General features: G+C 41.6%; 1 protein-coding gene across 2 annotated transcripts in view; it reads left to right on the top strand.

Annotated features, from left to right (window-relative positions):
* GSK3B (glycogen synthase kinase 3 beta) overlaps window positions 1-15,925 on the top strand; it is a gene marked incomplete at both ends in the record, with an annotated part of 137,691 nt that overhangs the window by 63,536 nt on the left and 58,230 nt on the right. For both annotated transcript variants that reach the window (XM_079549577.1, XM_079549576.1), the window contains one exon: window positions 15,566-15,649. In XM_079549577.1, coding sequence (XP_079405703.1) covers window positions 15,566-15,649 — 84 coding nt within the window. The remainder of the gene's footprint in view (window positions 1-15,565; window positions 15,650-15,925) is intronic.

Raw genomic sequence — 15,925 nt, 5'->3', positions numbered from 1 at the left:
CTTGATGTCCTGGCTTTATATTGATATTTGTTTCAAAGTGTAAAGAATGATTTCAATACAGAGCTTATTGTGAACTTGTACTATTTTTTGGGCAGGAGCAGGGAAGGTGCCCACTCAAAATCTAGTCTGCTTCTTTAGAGTGAGATGTGACAAACTCTTAGCGAAGGAAATGCAGTCTCCTTTCTTTAGGGTGGGTTTTTGGTTCAGTGGTGCCTGGAAGAATGAACTGGGATGAGTAATCAAGGCTCCTATATGTCATGATGCAAATACCTAGTCTGTGTACATCCGTGTAGCGTAGTTCTAAAATTTGAAGCCCAACCTAATTGTTACCCACCCAACAAAGGTGTTCATTCGACCTCTTGGTTTGTGATGTCCCTTTGAAAGTCCCCAGCCATAGTGATTAGAGTGCCTAGTACTAAACTAAGTAGTCAAAATACTAAGAGTCACCCTGAGTCATTGAAGCATAACAATGCATATGTAAAAGAGCAGCTGGATCTAATTTTTTTTTTTTTTAAAAAGGGGCATTCTGATGTCAAAGAGCTAGATTGTATTTCCCTTCTTTTTTTCCCCTTCAGTTTTGCCAAATGAGGATGAAGATGGATCTTAAAAAGACATCAAGTCAAATATTCTGTTTCTGTGCTATTCATTTGAAGATGTCTGCAGATCTGTTGATCAGACTGAGTTTGCAGGCCCTTGTGCGTTCATCTAAGTTTAATGGCACCAGAAAAATGACTCATAAAGGTTGTAGCAAGTTTTTTGGACTCGAGAACAGGCATCTCATTTATACCGAATGACTGTAACAGTGCAAGAATGCTGACTGGTTGTAAATTAAATCATTTGTTGCAGGCTATTTAGTCTCTGGAAGGGGACAGTACAGCTTAGCTGTTTCTCTGGGGGTTTTGGTAGGGCAGGCGGGCTTCCTGAGTTCCAATCTGCACTGTTCATGGGGAATTTTTTTCTTCTTCCAAACTTGCCTGAACCTGATAAGGCATCTTCATGGGGAAGTTTGGTTTTCCTGGTGAGTTATAGAGGAAGTTTTAAAAAGATGCATTTCCAGCTTCCCTTAGTGTGTTAGTATCAAGTGTGGAAGTTGGCACTTTCAAGCTTACTGCTTCAAAACCCAGTGCATGGGCTAGGAAGTGTTAGGAAAGTTCAGTTCAGTGTGGTACGTGGATGTGCCTGTGTTTGCTTCTTGACTTTGAGCAACTGTGTGAGTGCATTTGAGACCAAGCCTGACAGTGAGTCATGGGATGTAGGGCAGGGAGCACAAATTTCTGAAGAATTCCTGAGGACAAATTCTTAGTGTTTTTCTTTATGTTGCTTTGCTGGGCATCCTTACAGTAAGCAATTCTGAGTTGTCAAATTAAAGATTGGAAGATGTGGTCATTTTTAGTTGAGGGAGTGACATTAAAATTCTGTCATTTTAAAAACATATATGTGATAGTTATAGACGATATTCTTTTGTCAGTGCGACATCACAATGAACTGTAACTGCATGTCTGTGAGACCTGAGGCTTCCTTGCTTATGCTAGGGTTATTAATACAACCCACGTGTCATTTAGGTACCTGCAAAAAGCAACAGCATGAGAGCATATGAAATAAAAATGCTCTCTCCCCAGTGTGCTAGAAACCACTGCAGATGATTGAAGTCTGCATTTGAAGAGTCAGAGCAAATAATCATGGACTTGATACAGTGCCTGCTTTTTCTTCTTTTTCCAAAAAAGTCAACGCAAGTTAGGAAAGGACGGAAAGGGACGTGGCTTGCAAATAACAGCTGATTTCCTGATAGGCAATGATTCTGCATCTGTAGCTGTGCATAACGGGCATAAAGGTTATCTATGACTTCTTGGTAAGGCTAACAGGTCACATAGGACAAGGAAGGAGTATGAAACGTAGAAGAACTGGGGCAAACTGGGTATTGCCTGGTGTGTTGGAGGCACAGCAGTGTCACTGTAGTCGTTGAGCAATTTGTGGCGGCACGAAGGCTGTCATTTAACAGGAACGATAAACAGCGCAAGGCCTCCTGGTTTGGACTCTTCTGATGAGTAGCTCTGCAAAGAGCCCGCCTTACTAGTGGGAACATCCTGTACTTAGTGCAAACGCATGGCACTCTATGCAGGTAGCAGTAGGAAGTCCCTTCCTGGTGAAGCACTGAGCTGTGGCATCCTGTTCTACTGGCTTGCCTGCATGGGTAATAAGGCTGTAGGTGAGCTCTTGAGTTGCTTGCAAAGGTTATTAAATACAGGTGAGACTTCTGAATTCAGCTGTCCACCCAAAGTCTTGCAATCTTAACTTACCTTTAAAGTTTATTTGAATTAAATTGTCCTGAATGTCAGTATAACTGCAAGTGTGGTGGCTGTGTCTTAATCTGTCCTTCTGTGCTGTAAACACTAGAATGCATTGGTAGCAGCATAGTCTTGCCTGCACAGGCAAACAGTGTTGTGTCTGAAGCATGAGGTAACTTTGATATTTTGTGCTAATGTCATTTTGAATGTGGAAGAGTTTCAAGATCCTTCTTTACATGAAGCTTGATTCCCCCCCAAAAATGAGGAAAGTGTTGTTCAGTGTGCAGGGAAGGGGTGAGGAAGTGAATGGGGAGCAATCCTGCTGAAACACGAGACACCTATTTGTATTTCTTTGCATCTTTAGTGAAAGAATGTGTTAGCACTTAAAGCTAACGTAAGCAGGGGCTATCCTCAGAACTTTCTCTGTAAAGGCAAATTTGCAAATGTTGTTCCTGTGGCTGTTGATCTGGGTTATTGAAGAAATTGAGCTGGTGGCATTTGATCTTTGGTCTCTTCACTTCAGATAACCAGAGACTCTTATACAGAGTGCTCATTCTTGAGTCTTGAGCAACTGCAGCTCCTGTGACGTAAGGTATTGTAAAGTACAAGATACCTTCAGTTTCTTAAAACTGATTTAAATTATTACTTGCTAGGCAAACTTATTACTTACTACATTTTGTATCATGCTTCTCCAGTTCTAACATACAACTTACAAACAGTCCAGGAAATAGAATAAAGCAAAATCTGAGGGGGATTTTGGAACAAGTTTTGTTTACATTAGCTTGTAGTAATTTTGGGGGGGTCAATTCTATAATTTTTCAAAACTTTCAGAGTTGCATTTTAAAACATTCCAGAAGAATACACAAAACGTTATGGAGTAAGTTTAATATCTCTTGCTCATAAAACTGTCAGTAGAAAGCATTTAGTGCAGAAACGGGCAGTAGAGCTCATGTGACAACTTGTTTAAGCTCTCTTCTTGCACAGTGGAAGCAATTTGGGAAAAATTCCAGCTTCTCAGTAACAGCACAGAACTCATCTGGACTCACGGTAGATTTTCCTTTCTGCACAGCCACCCTGCTTGATTATTTCTGGTTATGGGATAAAGTTGTAGTATTTCTGAGCCTGGAATTCTGAGGAGGAGGGACATAATGTGAGAGGTGGGCTCACGCAAGTCCCATTGCTTTGCCTATGTAAGTAATTTCAAGCTGGCTTCGAATACAGCTGGTTTTCAGAAAAATGTTGAAACTCTTGTGCATCCTTTCTGCTCTGTGCTATGTAGGAAACTTGGACAGTGTTTTCTGTATCCAGTAAAGGCTTGCCATAGACAACTAACTTGGGTGAGGTGCTGATGCAGGTTTAATTCAGTGCCTCTGTTGTGATTTTTCAGAGAATTGTTGATCAGTGACTATACCCTAGTTCTGAGGGGTGCCACAGAACAAGGTAGATCTTAATTTCAGGTCCGGTAAAGGATGTTAACATTTGATAAAGTTGAGAGGTAGTATTTGTTTTCTTCAAAGGGTCATAAACCGAATTTTGCTGTTACTAATATACATGTTAATGCTCATGTACTGTTTCCCAGAAACAAGATGGTGGGTAGAGATGGAGATTGCTCCTTTAGTTTCTTTCCTGCACTGATGCTGAAGGTTAACATGCCAAGCCTAGAGTTAAAGTCTATATGAATAAAGCTTAAGCATAGAGACACATTACTGTTTTTGAATCTGAACGTTGCTATTTGTGATTATCTTAACTGCTTTTGGTAACAGTAGAGTGATGAGTTAAGAACTTAGTTCTTAGCATTTCAGTTCTTGCTCTTTCTGAGTTAGTTTTCGGTGGATGGCTATTGGATTCTCTCTCTTGTATAAGCATTGTGTTCTTGAGGCCGGTATTTAATGGCCTTTGAAACACTTTTGATTTCACTGGAAGCTATCGCATCTTCAGGAGACACTTGATAGCTTTTTAGGGTTCTGTTTCAGAAGCTTAATCGGGGAGAGGCAAAGAACGTAGTTCATTTTGCGGTTGAATGTCACTAATTTGCATATTCCTCATACTTCTAGAGCAGAAATACTTAGACTTTTTCCACTTAAAACCTACTCAAAACTCCATGCTTTCCCCCCGATTGAGCATAGTTTCCATTTTTAGGAAGTAAAAAGGTTACGGTTGGGGAAGGTGAACAGACCAACTGGTGAAAGGTTTATGGTACGAAGTGAATGCTTTACTGGCTTAGACAAGCCAATCTAATCTGGTTACCTGTGGTGTATCCTTGTAGCACTAGAGGTTCCTCATCTGTCTTGGTTATGTATGATGTCCCATTTTCTGGTTAGGTAGCAGAAATGTGGACAGTGGGAATTTTTTTTTCCTGTTTGCGTAGTGGATACATAATGGTTTGGCTTTTGGGCTAGGTGTGAACATTTGTGGTTGTACTGATCTGTCACACATATTTGATTGCCTGGTTCTTCAGAATGCGGCACTGGACAAAGTAAAACATGCAATGGCTTACTGGAAAATCATATTTGTATGAGCTTGGGGTAAATTCAAGTGTGTTTTTCACAGTACAGCATTATGAAGCACTGAGACTGAAAGACCATTTTTGTAGTTGCTGCAGTTCATCAGTTTATGCACTGCAGAGCTTTTCCTTTTTGTAACCAGGGACATAAGAGCCCTGAAGATGAGCCTGCCTTCATTACCTGGCACAGTGCATCTCTGCAGCAGCCCGATACTGTAACTGCATCCTGAGGAAGCTGGGTGCTCTGCAGAGAGACCTGTGTGGTTGGTGGGCTGTCAGGAAGGAGTGGGACATACTTTGGCAATCACAGCTTTTGACAAAATAGGAATCTCATTGGGCTCTCGTTAGAGTTTTCTGTAGCCTTCCAATTAACTTGGATAAAAGTAACATTCGTAGAGATGGGAAGAGGCATGTCCCTGACACAAGTGACATAATTGTAACATTTCTAAGGAGAGAGATCTTGTAAGTGTTTCTAAGAATTGTTACTTTTAGCAACTATAGAGGTAGAACATCCTTCTTTGTTTTGCCTGAGGAGAAGGTTGGTATAGAAAACCAGAATGAATGTCTCTTAAGCTATGGAAAAAAGGCCTTACCATGGAAAGTGTGTAGCAAGGCCATTGTGAGGCTGTGCAACTTTCATTACTGATAATGATGGATGGTTTACTGAAGTTAGTTCATGCGAATCCCCTCTTGTTCAGTATGAGAAATAGAAGAAGATGAGTTTGCATTGAGAAGGTGGCAGATGGCTTAGCAAATGTTCTCCTACAGAAAATGTAATCTCTGGAGCACTTCTGCAGCTTCTGAGTATGGGTGCAGTTATGGGCACCTCAATATAATGGATTATGAGGGAGCATCTGGAGGAGGGTTACAAAGACAGAAGCGAAGATTGTGGAGGGCAAGGTGTGTGAGGAGCAGCTGAGGTCCTGTGTGCGCTCAGCCCAGAGCAGAGGAGCTGAGGGGAGGCCTGATGGCGGCTGCAGCTCCTCACAGGGAGCAGAGGGGCAGCGCTGAGCTCTGCTCTGTGTGACAGCGACAGGGCCCGAGGGAACGGCGTGGAGATGTCAGGGGAGGGCAGCTGGGGGTCAGGGACAGGGGCTGCACCACAGGGCGCTGGGCAGGAACAGCCTGCCCAGGGCTGTGGGCACGGCACCGAGTGCTGGAGTACAAGGAGTGTTTTGGATATTGCTCTCAGACACAAGGTTTGGATTTTGGGTGGTGCTGTGTGGAGCTGGGAGTTGGACTCGATGATCCCTTGTTTGGATCCCTTCCAACTGGAATATTTTGTGATTTTGTGATGTGATTGACCGTGACAGTGTCACAAAGTTGTTGAGCCTTTTATATTTTACAATTGCGTTTTCTTAAAATAGCTAACAGGCTTAATATGGGAGGTTAAACTTTGATATCTTTAGGTTTTAGGGTCCTGGGTGGCTTAGGAACTTCTTGCAGTCTTCTTCAGAAGCATCTGATGATGACTGCTGTTGAGATACCACATGATGCAGTGCCTAAGAAGCCAAGTTTTCTTGGCTTTCTTAAAACCTTGGATTCAGCAGTTTTCTTTTTTTTTTTTTTTTTTTTTTTTTTGTGTGTGTGTGTGTGTGTGTGACAGATTTACATGGTAATTATCTTTTGATTATTTAGAAACTAGGTAGAGGCCATGACGCTCCTGAAACTACTCTTATCTCATATGGTGATAGTGCCACTATGGCTAATTCCCAACTACAGCTTCAGCTTTTTACTTTGCCTTTCTTGTCAGCATGGTAGTCTCACACTGATGCCATTGGCAGCCTGGTGTGCAAATTGATTTCGATTGGCAGGGAGCTGTGTGCTTTGGACTCTGAATCAGATTGTGTGACACACACTGCTCACTCACTTATGTCCTGGCTTCAGGGGCATGAGCCTGGGCCACAAGGCAGGGCAGATGGCTGGGCTGATGGCTGGGCCTGGGGAGCTGGGACTGCTGGCCATGGCTGTGACCTGTAGGCTGCCTGTCACTGCAGTGTGCTCCTGAGACACTAAGTATGGGTTGTATCATTCAGCCTGAAATGGGTTTGATTTCAGAGGTATCTCCTGATATGCAGAAAAGGGAGCAGCTGAGTAGATAGAATTCCTAGATTTCTGTGGATAGTGGGAGAAGAAAGATTGATCTTCGCTAAGATTAGGTCCAGCTCTGTGGATCTTGCCTTTGGGAAAATTTTAACGTGGATTCCCATGGGGTGGTAGTATAGAATGCATGCTGCTCCAAATTCAGGATGCTCACCAACATCTCAAACCACTTCTCTCTGCTCTTTTCTTTCCATTGGGGTTTCTTACTACTTTTTAGCATGACTAACCAGTGAATGGCTCTGTGTCTTTTGTGCTTTTAACGCTTTACATAAGAAACACATTTTGTCATGCAAATACCGAAAAATATTCCTCTTCTCTATACTGCATCTTTTGGGGAGAATTTAGATCAGGAATGAACAGAAAGATTTCCTTATCTTTTTATTTTGGTGCTGCAACACTCCGTAGTCTAAGGAAGTGATTCTTGAAAAAGAAACGCAACTGCTGGAAGTGCACTGGTGCTGGCTAAGGGAAAAACTTTCAAGTCAGAAGTTTAATAACCCATTTTACCAACTGTGCGTACTAACTCATCTGGTAAGTTTGTAGGGGATTTGTATTTGGGCATGGTTGCCTTTCCCTTTTAAGTGGTAGATTTCTTGCATCCAGCAAAAGGTCAACCAGTGAAATTGTTTTGCAGCTGTTGCCTTTTAGTATAAAAATACATATTTGAGGGAGCTTGAATTGTTTTAATATGAGACTACAAAGAACTGATTTTGAAACATTCTTGTATGCATGTGGCTACCATCTGAAATTTGGTAGGACATAAAATTTCTTCAGCATGCTTATCTCAGACTCAGCATTTGCACATGGAGGTTCTAAAATATAGTGGTAACTAATAAATGCTGTTATTTGCTGATGACAAACTTAGCAAACCAAAGGCTGGGAAGCGCTCCAGTACTCTGGGGAAAAGAGTATTTTTTTTGTGCATAAGGGATCTAAGTCCCTGTTCTAGCTTCAGTGCTGGAGCGATGCCTCGCTACCCTGCGTTCCCCATCCCTCAGAGCAGGAGCTGCCCAGTCTCTCTTTGAGTTCAGCAGTGAACGGTTAACCTTTTAAAAGCATCGGTCATTATTACGACTTGTACTTCTGAAAATTTTAATTATTCTTGGCAAACAATCATCTGAAGGCAGCTAATTTCACTCACCAGCTATGCTCCCACCTTGTTCTCTGCTTGATTTTTACCCCTGGTTTTCCTTCCTCGAGTCCTCACATTTGGATGCTTCCTTCAAATTCTTAGGGAGACAGATATTTTCATTTGGATTGAAATGAAAGCCCCTAAAGACTCCTTACATCAGAGGTCTTCTGTTAATGTAGAAGTAGTTTGAGATGAAGGACAAATAAACATTGGAGGCAGCACTGACCTGTACCCTAAAAAAAAAAAAGTGAATATATATTTTTTGGAATTGAGGGTGAGAGTTTTTTTTGTTTTGCAAGTTCTTTGAAATGTGCTTGCATGAAACATCTGCTGCGTCATATGTAAGAAGAGAAGGCCAAGAGTAATAAAGCATTTCATTAATGTTTAATAGCGTAGTGATTAGCAATTCAGCAAACGTCTGTGCCCATGGGAGATTGGAACTTATTTGATTAATAGATTAATTGCAACCTGTTCCGGTTGTAATTGCAGGTGTAACTTCCTATGGATGTTGCAGACTCACTAGCACTGATGTTACAGTCATGCTTACACTTTCTGTTTGCTAGCTGAAGAGCTGGAAATCAAAATACGAGAAAAATCCATATAGTGTTTTTCTCAAAGGAAAATGATTTTTGCTGTCAGAGTTTTTCAACAGAGATCCTCCGTGCTACCTCTGAAAAAGAATGGCTATTATCTCTGAAAGCACAAGGCTGCCTTCTAGAAAGTACTTTTTCTTTCAATTACTATCTTTCCTGCACTTTCTTATTTCAGTGTTGTAATGGACTTGAACCATCTCTCTGAGTTTTACAGCTAGTTCCCTTTTTTTTCAACTTTTATCATGGGTGTGCTGTAATTCCTGCTGCTTTTGGCCTCGCCCCTGGCCGAGCACAGTAGATGCTGCAGGGCTGAGATTTAGAACTAAGCAGTTCATGAGGTCACAGGCTTTGGAACAACCACTTGAAAATGATTAATTGATTTCAGGTTGTGGTCTGAAAGAGACATGGGGCTGTAAATCAGTTTCTGTTCCAAGTTTGATCTCAAGCTTCCTGAGAGCTGGCAGGAATCTAGAAATGGTATTAAGTCTCTGAGAGGCTCTCAAGCTCACTTCCATTCAAAGAGATCACTGTGAGCTAACGAAGAATTTGATTTCTTCCCTTCAGTTAACCACTGAGATATGTGGAGGAAGTGAAAGAAGAGACAGAATTTTTCTTCTGTTCCCCCAGGGGACTATAACTTGTCGCGTGTTCTCTTGTCTTTTCAGCTACAGAAAAAGTGTATCATAGCCGTATGAAGCCTAAGTCTTCTATCTAGGGACTGTGTCTTGCACTAGCAAGAGCAGGCTGGAGGTTACATAAAATGGCACTGTATGGGGGAACAGGTAGGTGGCCCATTTGTAAGAAAGGGCATGATGCCTGAGTTTTCCAATAAAAGGCCGCACAGGACGGAAGTAAGGCATGTCTTAGAGTCTCTATTTTCTATCCAGCATACCTTTCTGAGAGCTCTTACTGCTGCATGGTGGAGGTGTAATCTGCCTAGCTTTCCAGGGGTTAAAGAAAGCTAGCCCATATTTAAGGCAGCCTCGTGCCAAACTGACGCTTTTTACCCTGCTCTGTACCCATGCCGCGGCTGAAGGTCGCTGCACTCAGTAATAATTTTTGACTAGAATAGAGCTGACACACACGGTTTGTGCTCTGACTCTTCCTGGGTGTTCTGCATTAACAGCTCTCAGGCCAGCGTTCAGAAGCGTTGTGCTCCGCAGCCCTGCTGTGCGTCTCCATCTTCTGTCACTTCGGGATCTTAGCCATCAGATTTTTGCATGAGGACAAAGAGTGGAAAGTTTGGCAGCATTGTGGAATTTGGTGGGGAAAGGAAGCCTGCATTCCTTGCGGTTGTGTGGCGACAAATCGTGCTGTGACTGCACAGCACAGACAGGCATGCACAAGCATTCTGTGTCTTGGGTCCCTTCGTTCACGCTTGCTTCACCGAGTGAGTTCATTATCCTCATGTTGCATGGGTGCTTAACATTTAGCTTTTCCCTTCTGTGGAGGGCTGGAATTCCTGTGAATGGCCAGGAGAGGTGCAAGGGAAGGACTATATCTGTGTGGGGTGATGGTGTTGAAAGCAGCAAGTTTACATTTATGCTGTAAGCTGCTGGTTGCTATCACTGATCCCTTTTTTTTTTTCCTCAGGGAAGCCCTGAATGCTAACAGTGTGCTAATGAGTATGATATCGGTCTCTGGGCCTTTTAGGATTAAAGGAATCACAGCGTTTTACAAACAAAATCCTCCAAGCTGCACGTGTGTGCTATCCATCAATAGGGATTGGAGCAGGATGCAGCATCTGAACTTTCTGACCCACACGTTAAGCCAGCAGAGCTGCAAGTGTTTTGCAGTCACTGATGGACTGGCACTAACTGGGTAATGGTGGCTGTTGGAAGAGGGTTTCTTGTTAGCCTAAATCTTCCCATGTTGGAAATACACAGTGTCTGGCAGCAAGAGAGAGACGGGTTGGACTTCATTTGCATCACACATGTAAATGAGGAAAACTGTGATCGCTGTTGACATTTCTCTCTGCTTGAAATTGCTTGCCCACAAAATGGACTTTTCACGCCTGACTGGCTATTAATGACTGGCATGGGCAGATTCCCAGCCCTGACCTCTGTAGTTAAGCCCTTTTCACTTGTTTTTCCTTTAAGCGCTGGTTTATTTCAGTGATGGCTTGGGGCAAATACAGGATAATCTAGGAATTAACCTTTTATTCTGTAAATGACTGAATCATCGTATTTCTGTGGAAGGAAGTTATTTCTCTGAGCCCTAGAGTAATTTCTGACATTCTTTTGGTGAGAGCAAGACAACGTTAAAAGGAGCCTTGTGACTGACAGCATTTGAAATGCGTTTTTGGAGGGACGGGTCAGGCAGCTCAAGGAATTTGTAGAGAAGACCTCAGATGGGAAGACCTGTCTGTGTGTGACTGCTGCCCTGTGCAGCCTTTTGCAGGTGATGGGACACGGATGGGATAGTGATACTTCTTTCTGCTCTGTGGAAATGCTTGATATCTTTCAAGGTGATGGCCTGCACCCTTTCTCCAGAGAGGCTCAGTAGTGCAGCAGATGATCAGAGGTGCCCAGCCATTCAAGCTGTTTAAGTGGAAGCAGGAAGAAGAGGAAAAAAAAACACCCCAAAACCAGACTTGAGGCTTTATCATAGCTTTCATGCCTCTTGCTGGAAACTAGTTCCTTTCTCCACTGCTCTGATGACCCCGTGCTCCAGCTCGTCACTGTGCAGAAAGCTTTGCAGAAGAATAAGAAGCATGGTAGAACAGAGAAAATTATGGAGGCAGTAGAAAAAAAGGACAAAGCTGTAAATGTGAAACATACAAGAGGAGAATTGTGTATGCTAAGAAATTTGGATCTACCTATGCTGCTTCTGTCTGTGTATAATGCCAGAATTTGTGATGATTGTTATTTATCATCTTTTTGCAACCAGAGAGGAAAATGGGGCATGTTGAACTTAAGCATTTGCAGATATTGCCCTAAGAAGAATAAAGACAAAGTGCAAAAATGAGCATTACCTTTAGTAGAGAAGATGGTTGCAGAAATTGTTGAAATAGGTTAACATTTTACCCCTGAAAGGATGCTGCCTTTCCCTCAAAAAGATGTCATCTCTGAAGAGAACGAGAGGTGCACAACCTTATGTGGTCACAAGAACCAGGTAGTAACCCTGGTGTATCAAAGCAAAAATGCAGCTTCCTAGTTTCTTGTTTTTCATCTGCTTTCAGTATCTTCAAAGTACCTTGCTGAGATTTCAGTCATTTAGGAAGGAAAAAAAGAGCAAAATCCAGCATGCTCTATAGCCAAGGAAACTCCAAGACCATCTCTTCTGAACTATATCCAGGTGATATTTCTACACATCATTGAGTTTATATTGATTCTGACATGCTAGTGGGCACTGCACGGGACTTTTCCACCTCCATTTGATCTGATGCAGTTCAAGTTTCAAATCCATAATCCTTTAAGATCCAGTCATTTTGTGAAATTATTTAAACAAAAACAACAGAAAGATCCAGATTAGGATTGATAAATAGCTGAATTAGCTCTAGAAATCTGGATGGGGACAGAAGAGAATGCGTTGGGAGATAGTTATCCTAGTCCGTTATTACAGATTAAGGTAGCGAGCCAGGAATAATTTTGCTTTGGTGGTTTTACATCAACTACAGCATTAGCATTGCTGTGAGGAGTTGGGGTACAACCTCAGGGAGAAGACGTGCATCTTCATGCATCAGCTTAATTGGCTGTGGTTAAAAGCTACAAATCTGATGATGTCTTGGCAATCTTTAACTTAGAGCAACTGTATTTATTCAATATAATGAACAGATTCAGAGACAGAACTAGGAAAGTTGTCTTCAGAAGCGATAAACAGGTTTTTGTCACATTAGTTTTGCACCAGTAATTATTGAAAGGCTGAAATGCACTGGTTGCAAATCAGTCTTCTGGGACTGTGCGTTAGCAGCCCCTTGCGTTCTGGATTTTAGATAAATCAAACTGCACAAGAAATCTACTGAAGGATCATCTCGTGGTGCCATTTGTCTTTTTTTTTTTTTTTTTGCTGCTTCTTGGAGTGCAGTGTGTACCACAAGAGCTCCGTGTTTCAGATAATCAGGGTCCTCTCTTGTGGAAAGGCTGGTGCTGGAGGTTGAAGCTGCCTTCATCGCTCTCTGGGCTGAAATTCTCAGTGTGTAAACTAAATCTTTCTCTTCCTATGAATAGAGGTGGGAGAAGTACTTCCTGTCTGAGTCTTGGACTTTTCACTAATGCCACTCATGAAAGACAGAGATGAACGAGGGATGAGCACAAGCTTGATGTTTCCATCCACCCTGTGTTTGGTCAGCATGTTTTGAAATGGTTTTAGCCTGCATCATACCTAGCTGTGTGCTTTCTCTCTTACACTGTCTAGGACATCTATCACTGTTCTCTTCACAAAGGATTCCTTTAGTGTAATTCAGGATTTTTTTGTTTTGTCTTTTAACTGTATTTGTGCACGACCCACTTTGATGCGAAATGGCTGTTAAGTATTTAAGAAGCATACAGTGAAGTAGTACAGTGAGAATTCTTGATGTATTTGTTGGAGAGAAATGAATTCTTAAGGGCGTCAGTCTGTGACATGAGCATCAGAAGCTCTCTTCTCTGCCACATCCAGTTGAGCTTTTGTGACTGAGTATTCCATTTTCACCTCCATCAGGAGTGATGATTGAAAATCTGGTTGGCTTTAAGACAGCTGAGGGGACTGACTAAGATGACAGTTGCTTCATTCAGTCTGTTTCTGGGATACTAGATGTAGGTTACTGTGTAACTGGTTTATGGTTATCCCTGATGTTAGCATCCTTTGAAGCACTGCCTGTGGAGCCACAGCAGATGGTCGGGGTCAGAGCCGAAGGAGAAGGATCTGAATGGAAGGCATCAGAGTAGGCACAGATTGTGCTTCTGCTGGGTTGAGGTACCAGGGGATAAATATAACCTCAGCCTTGCATTAGAGTAACTCCTGATTTTTTTTTTTTTGCAGTGTATTTAGTCAGTATACACATGCTATCTTAAGAGATTGAAGCAATAACTTGACTTAAGAGTGTATATGCGTATTTTAAGGAGCTAGTAGAGGGATTGCTAAAATAGTTTTTACACGTACATGCTTAGTATATTCATGTGTTCAGTAATTCCCTGAGAGAAATGGTATTATTTCCATCTTACTGGGATAAATGGCGGAAAAAATCATTTTTCTTGCTGGTAGAATTGAGTTGGAGGTACAGAGAATTCTTGTGTTAGTTTCAGTTGGGTAGTAATGTTGTTAAGCATTGTAAAATCCACCTGGAGAAACGAGTGTTTCATCACAAGAAGTGTTTCTATGACTGATGGGGTTTAGATCCATCCCAGCTTTGTTATGATAGTTAAAAATCTGTTATGGGTTTTCAGCTACTGAGATGATAGCATCGCATGAGCAATGGTATGCAGGTTGGACAAAATGAGAAGACAGGATCTTCCTGTCCGTCAAAAGTCAGAATTGTACCATGTGTCACAGGAACCCCAAACACAACAAGCAAAGATGACTTCCTACTGGTAATTTTTAATAAGGAAACGAGTAGGTGGAGATTATTTATGCTCCCATTTCTGCCAGAAGAACTCTTTTCTCTGTTGGGTGCAAAGTGTGTAGGTGAGGTTACATGGTGAACCCAGTATTCCTCTTTCACAGATTCACTCCTTGAGATTTCAGAAGAATTTCAGAATTCTTGCAGAGTTCCTCAAGCTTCAGTAGTAGTGATAGGCACTGTGTGTGACTCTCTTATGCTTAGAATATGATGTCCATGTTTCAACAACGGCACCTCACAACGTGTGAACTTTGACCATCTATGTATGGGAATGTTTTGTAGCTAAAGAGTTTTCTTCGTAAATATTCCTGAATATTTCAAGGTTGATGAAGCTAATAGGACTAGTACATATCTGATCCTAGCTAGTCAGGTTGCATGATTTGCAACCCTGTGATCCAAGTTAAAGTTGAAATACCTTCTAGTTTTAGAACTACAGATACAGCAAATGAGGAAGGAAAAAGCGATGTGTGTGTGTAACCACAGGAGAGAGGTGTGTTAGAGCAGCAGCTGTGGAACAAAATATAAAACATAGCTGTGTTAATTTTACTTGCATGTTTTCGTCCATACCTGAAATTCAACTAATTTCACTCATTTTGTCTATTAGACTAGAAGCTCCCTAATCTGTTTAGGGCTCAGTTGCAGTGGGTATTTGCAGTAAAGTCCCCAGTTTATTATGTATATAATGAATTGATTTTTATCTTAACAGATTTCTCGAGTTGATATAAAATGGAAAAAATAGCATTGCTGTTCTCTCTGCCTACATCTAGTTAAACCATGGTTGAATGAAACTGGGAATTGAGTTCCCTTCTCAATTACGTGTCTTTTTTGTTGGCATTTCAAGGAGGATGGTAAGGGAAAAGTTTTTCCATCATACACCTGTTTCACAGCATTGTTCTGGATCTGGCTGTGGTGGAATTCACTTGATTTCCACCTGTGAGCTTTTTTTTTTTTCCTTTTTTCTCATATTTTCTCCTGCTTCTCATCCTTTGAGGAAGGCAATGAGAGAGCACTGTGTGGTGGTGTTCAGGTGGCCATCAGTGTGTTGAAATTCACTTGGACATCAGAGTGGTGGAATTCAGTTGGCCGTCAGTTTGATGGATGGAGGTGTAGAAGTGTTATGTTTGCTTTTACATTGTTTTTACAGTATTCAAGTAGGAAGCCTTCTAAATGTTCTGGCTGGTACCTTGTATAATGGTAAGATCGGAAAATAAAAATGCAAAGTTAATGTTTTCTTGACTATTAACACTGATACTTTAGTAATATAAAGTAGATAGTTCTTGGGTTTGCAGTGTATCTTCAGATCTTTGTTTTTGAGGGAAAATACGTTCAGTGACATCAGTATTTTCAGTGGTAAAGTAATTGAGAAAAGAGTTCCTAATCATTTGCATTTCTCCTTTTTTTTCTTTTCAGAACCGAGAGCTCCAGATTATGAGAAAGCTGGATCATTGTAACATTGTCCGATTGCGTTATTTCTTCTACTCCAGTGGAGAGAAGGTAAGAATGAAAAATGGGAAGATGCTTTCTCGTACCCATCCTAGGCCTTAATGAGCTGTTTGAATTTCTAGAGACAAGAAAGAGTGTGAAGATAGTGATAACACTGAGAAGAAGCTGTAGTGATGCTGAACAGGTCTTTTGGAACAGATCTTCGTAGTGGAAGTGTGGTGGTCCATGGAGTAGTGTTATTAATGTATGATAACAATGGTGTAACAGATTTAGGTATACTCTGCCTCTTTTTTTGGTGAAGCACAGCAGGGTTTCATTTGCACATTT

This window comes from Tetrao urogallus (assembly GCF_951394365.1).
Source record: "Tetrao urogallus genome assembly, chromosome: 1".
Lineage (NCBI taxonomy): Eukaryota > Metazoa > Chordata > Aves > Galliformes > Phasianidae > Tetrao > Tetrao urogallus.
This window is presented reverse-complemented; position numbering and strand designations above follow the sequence as displayed.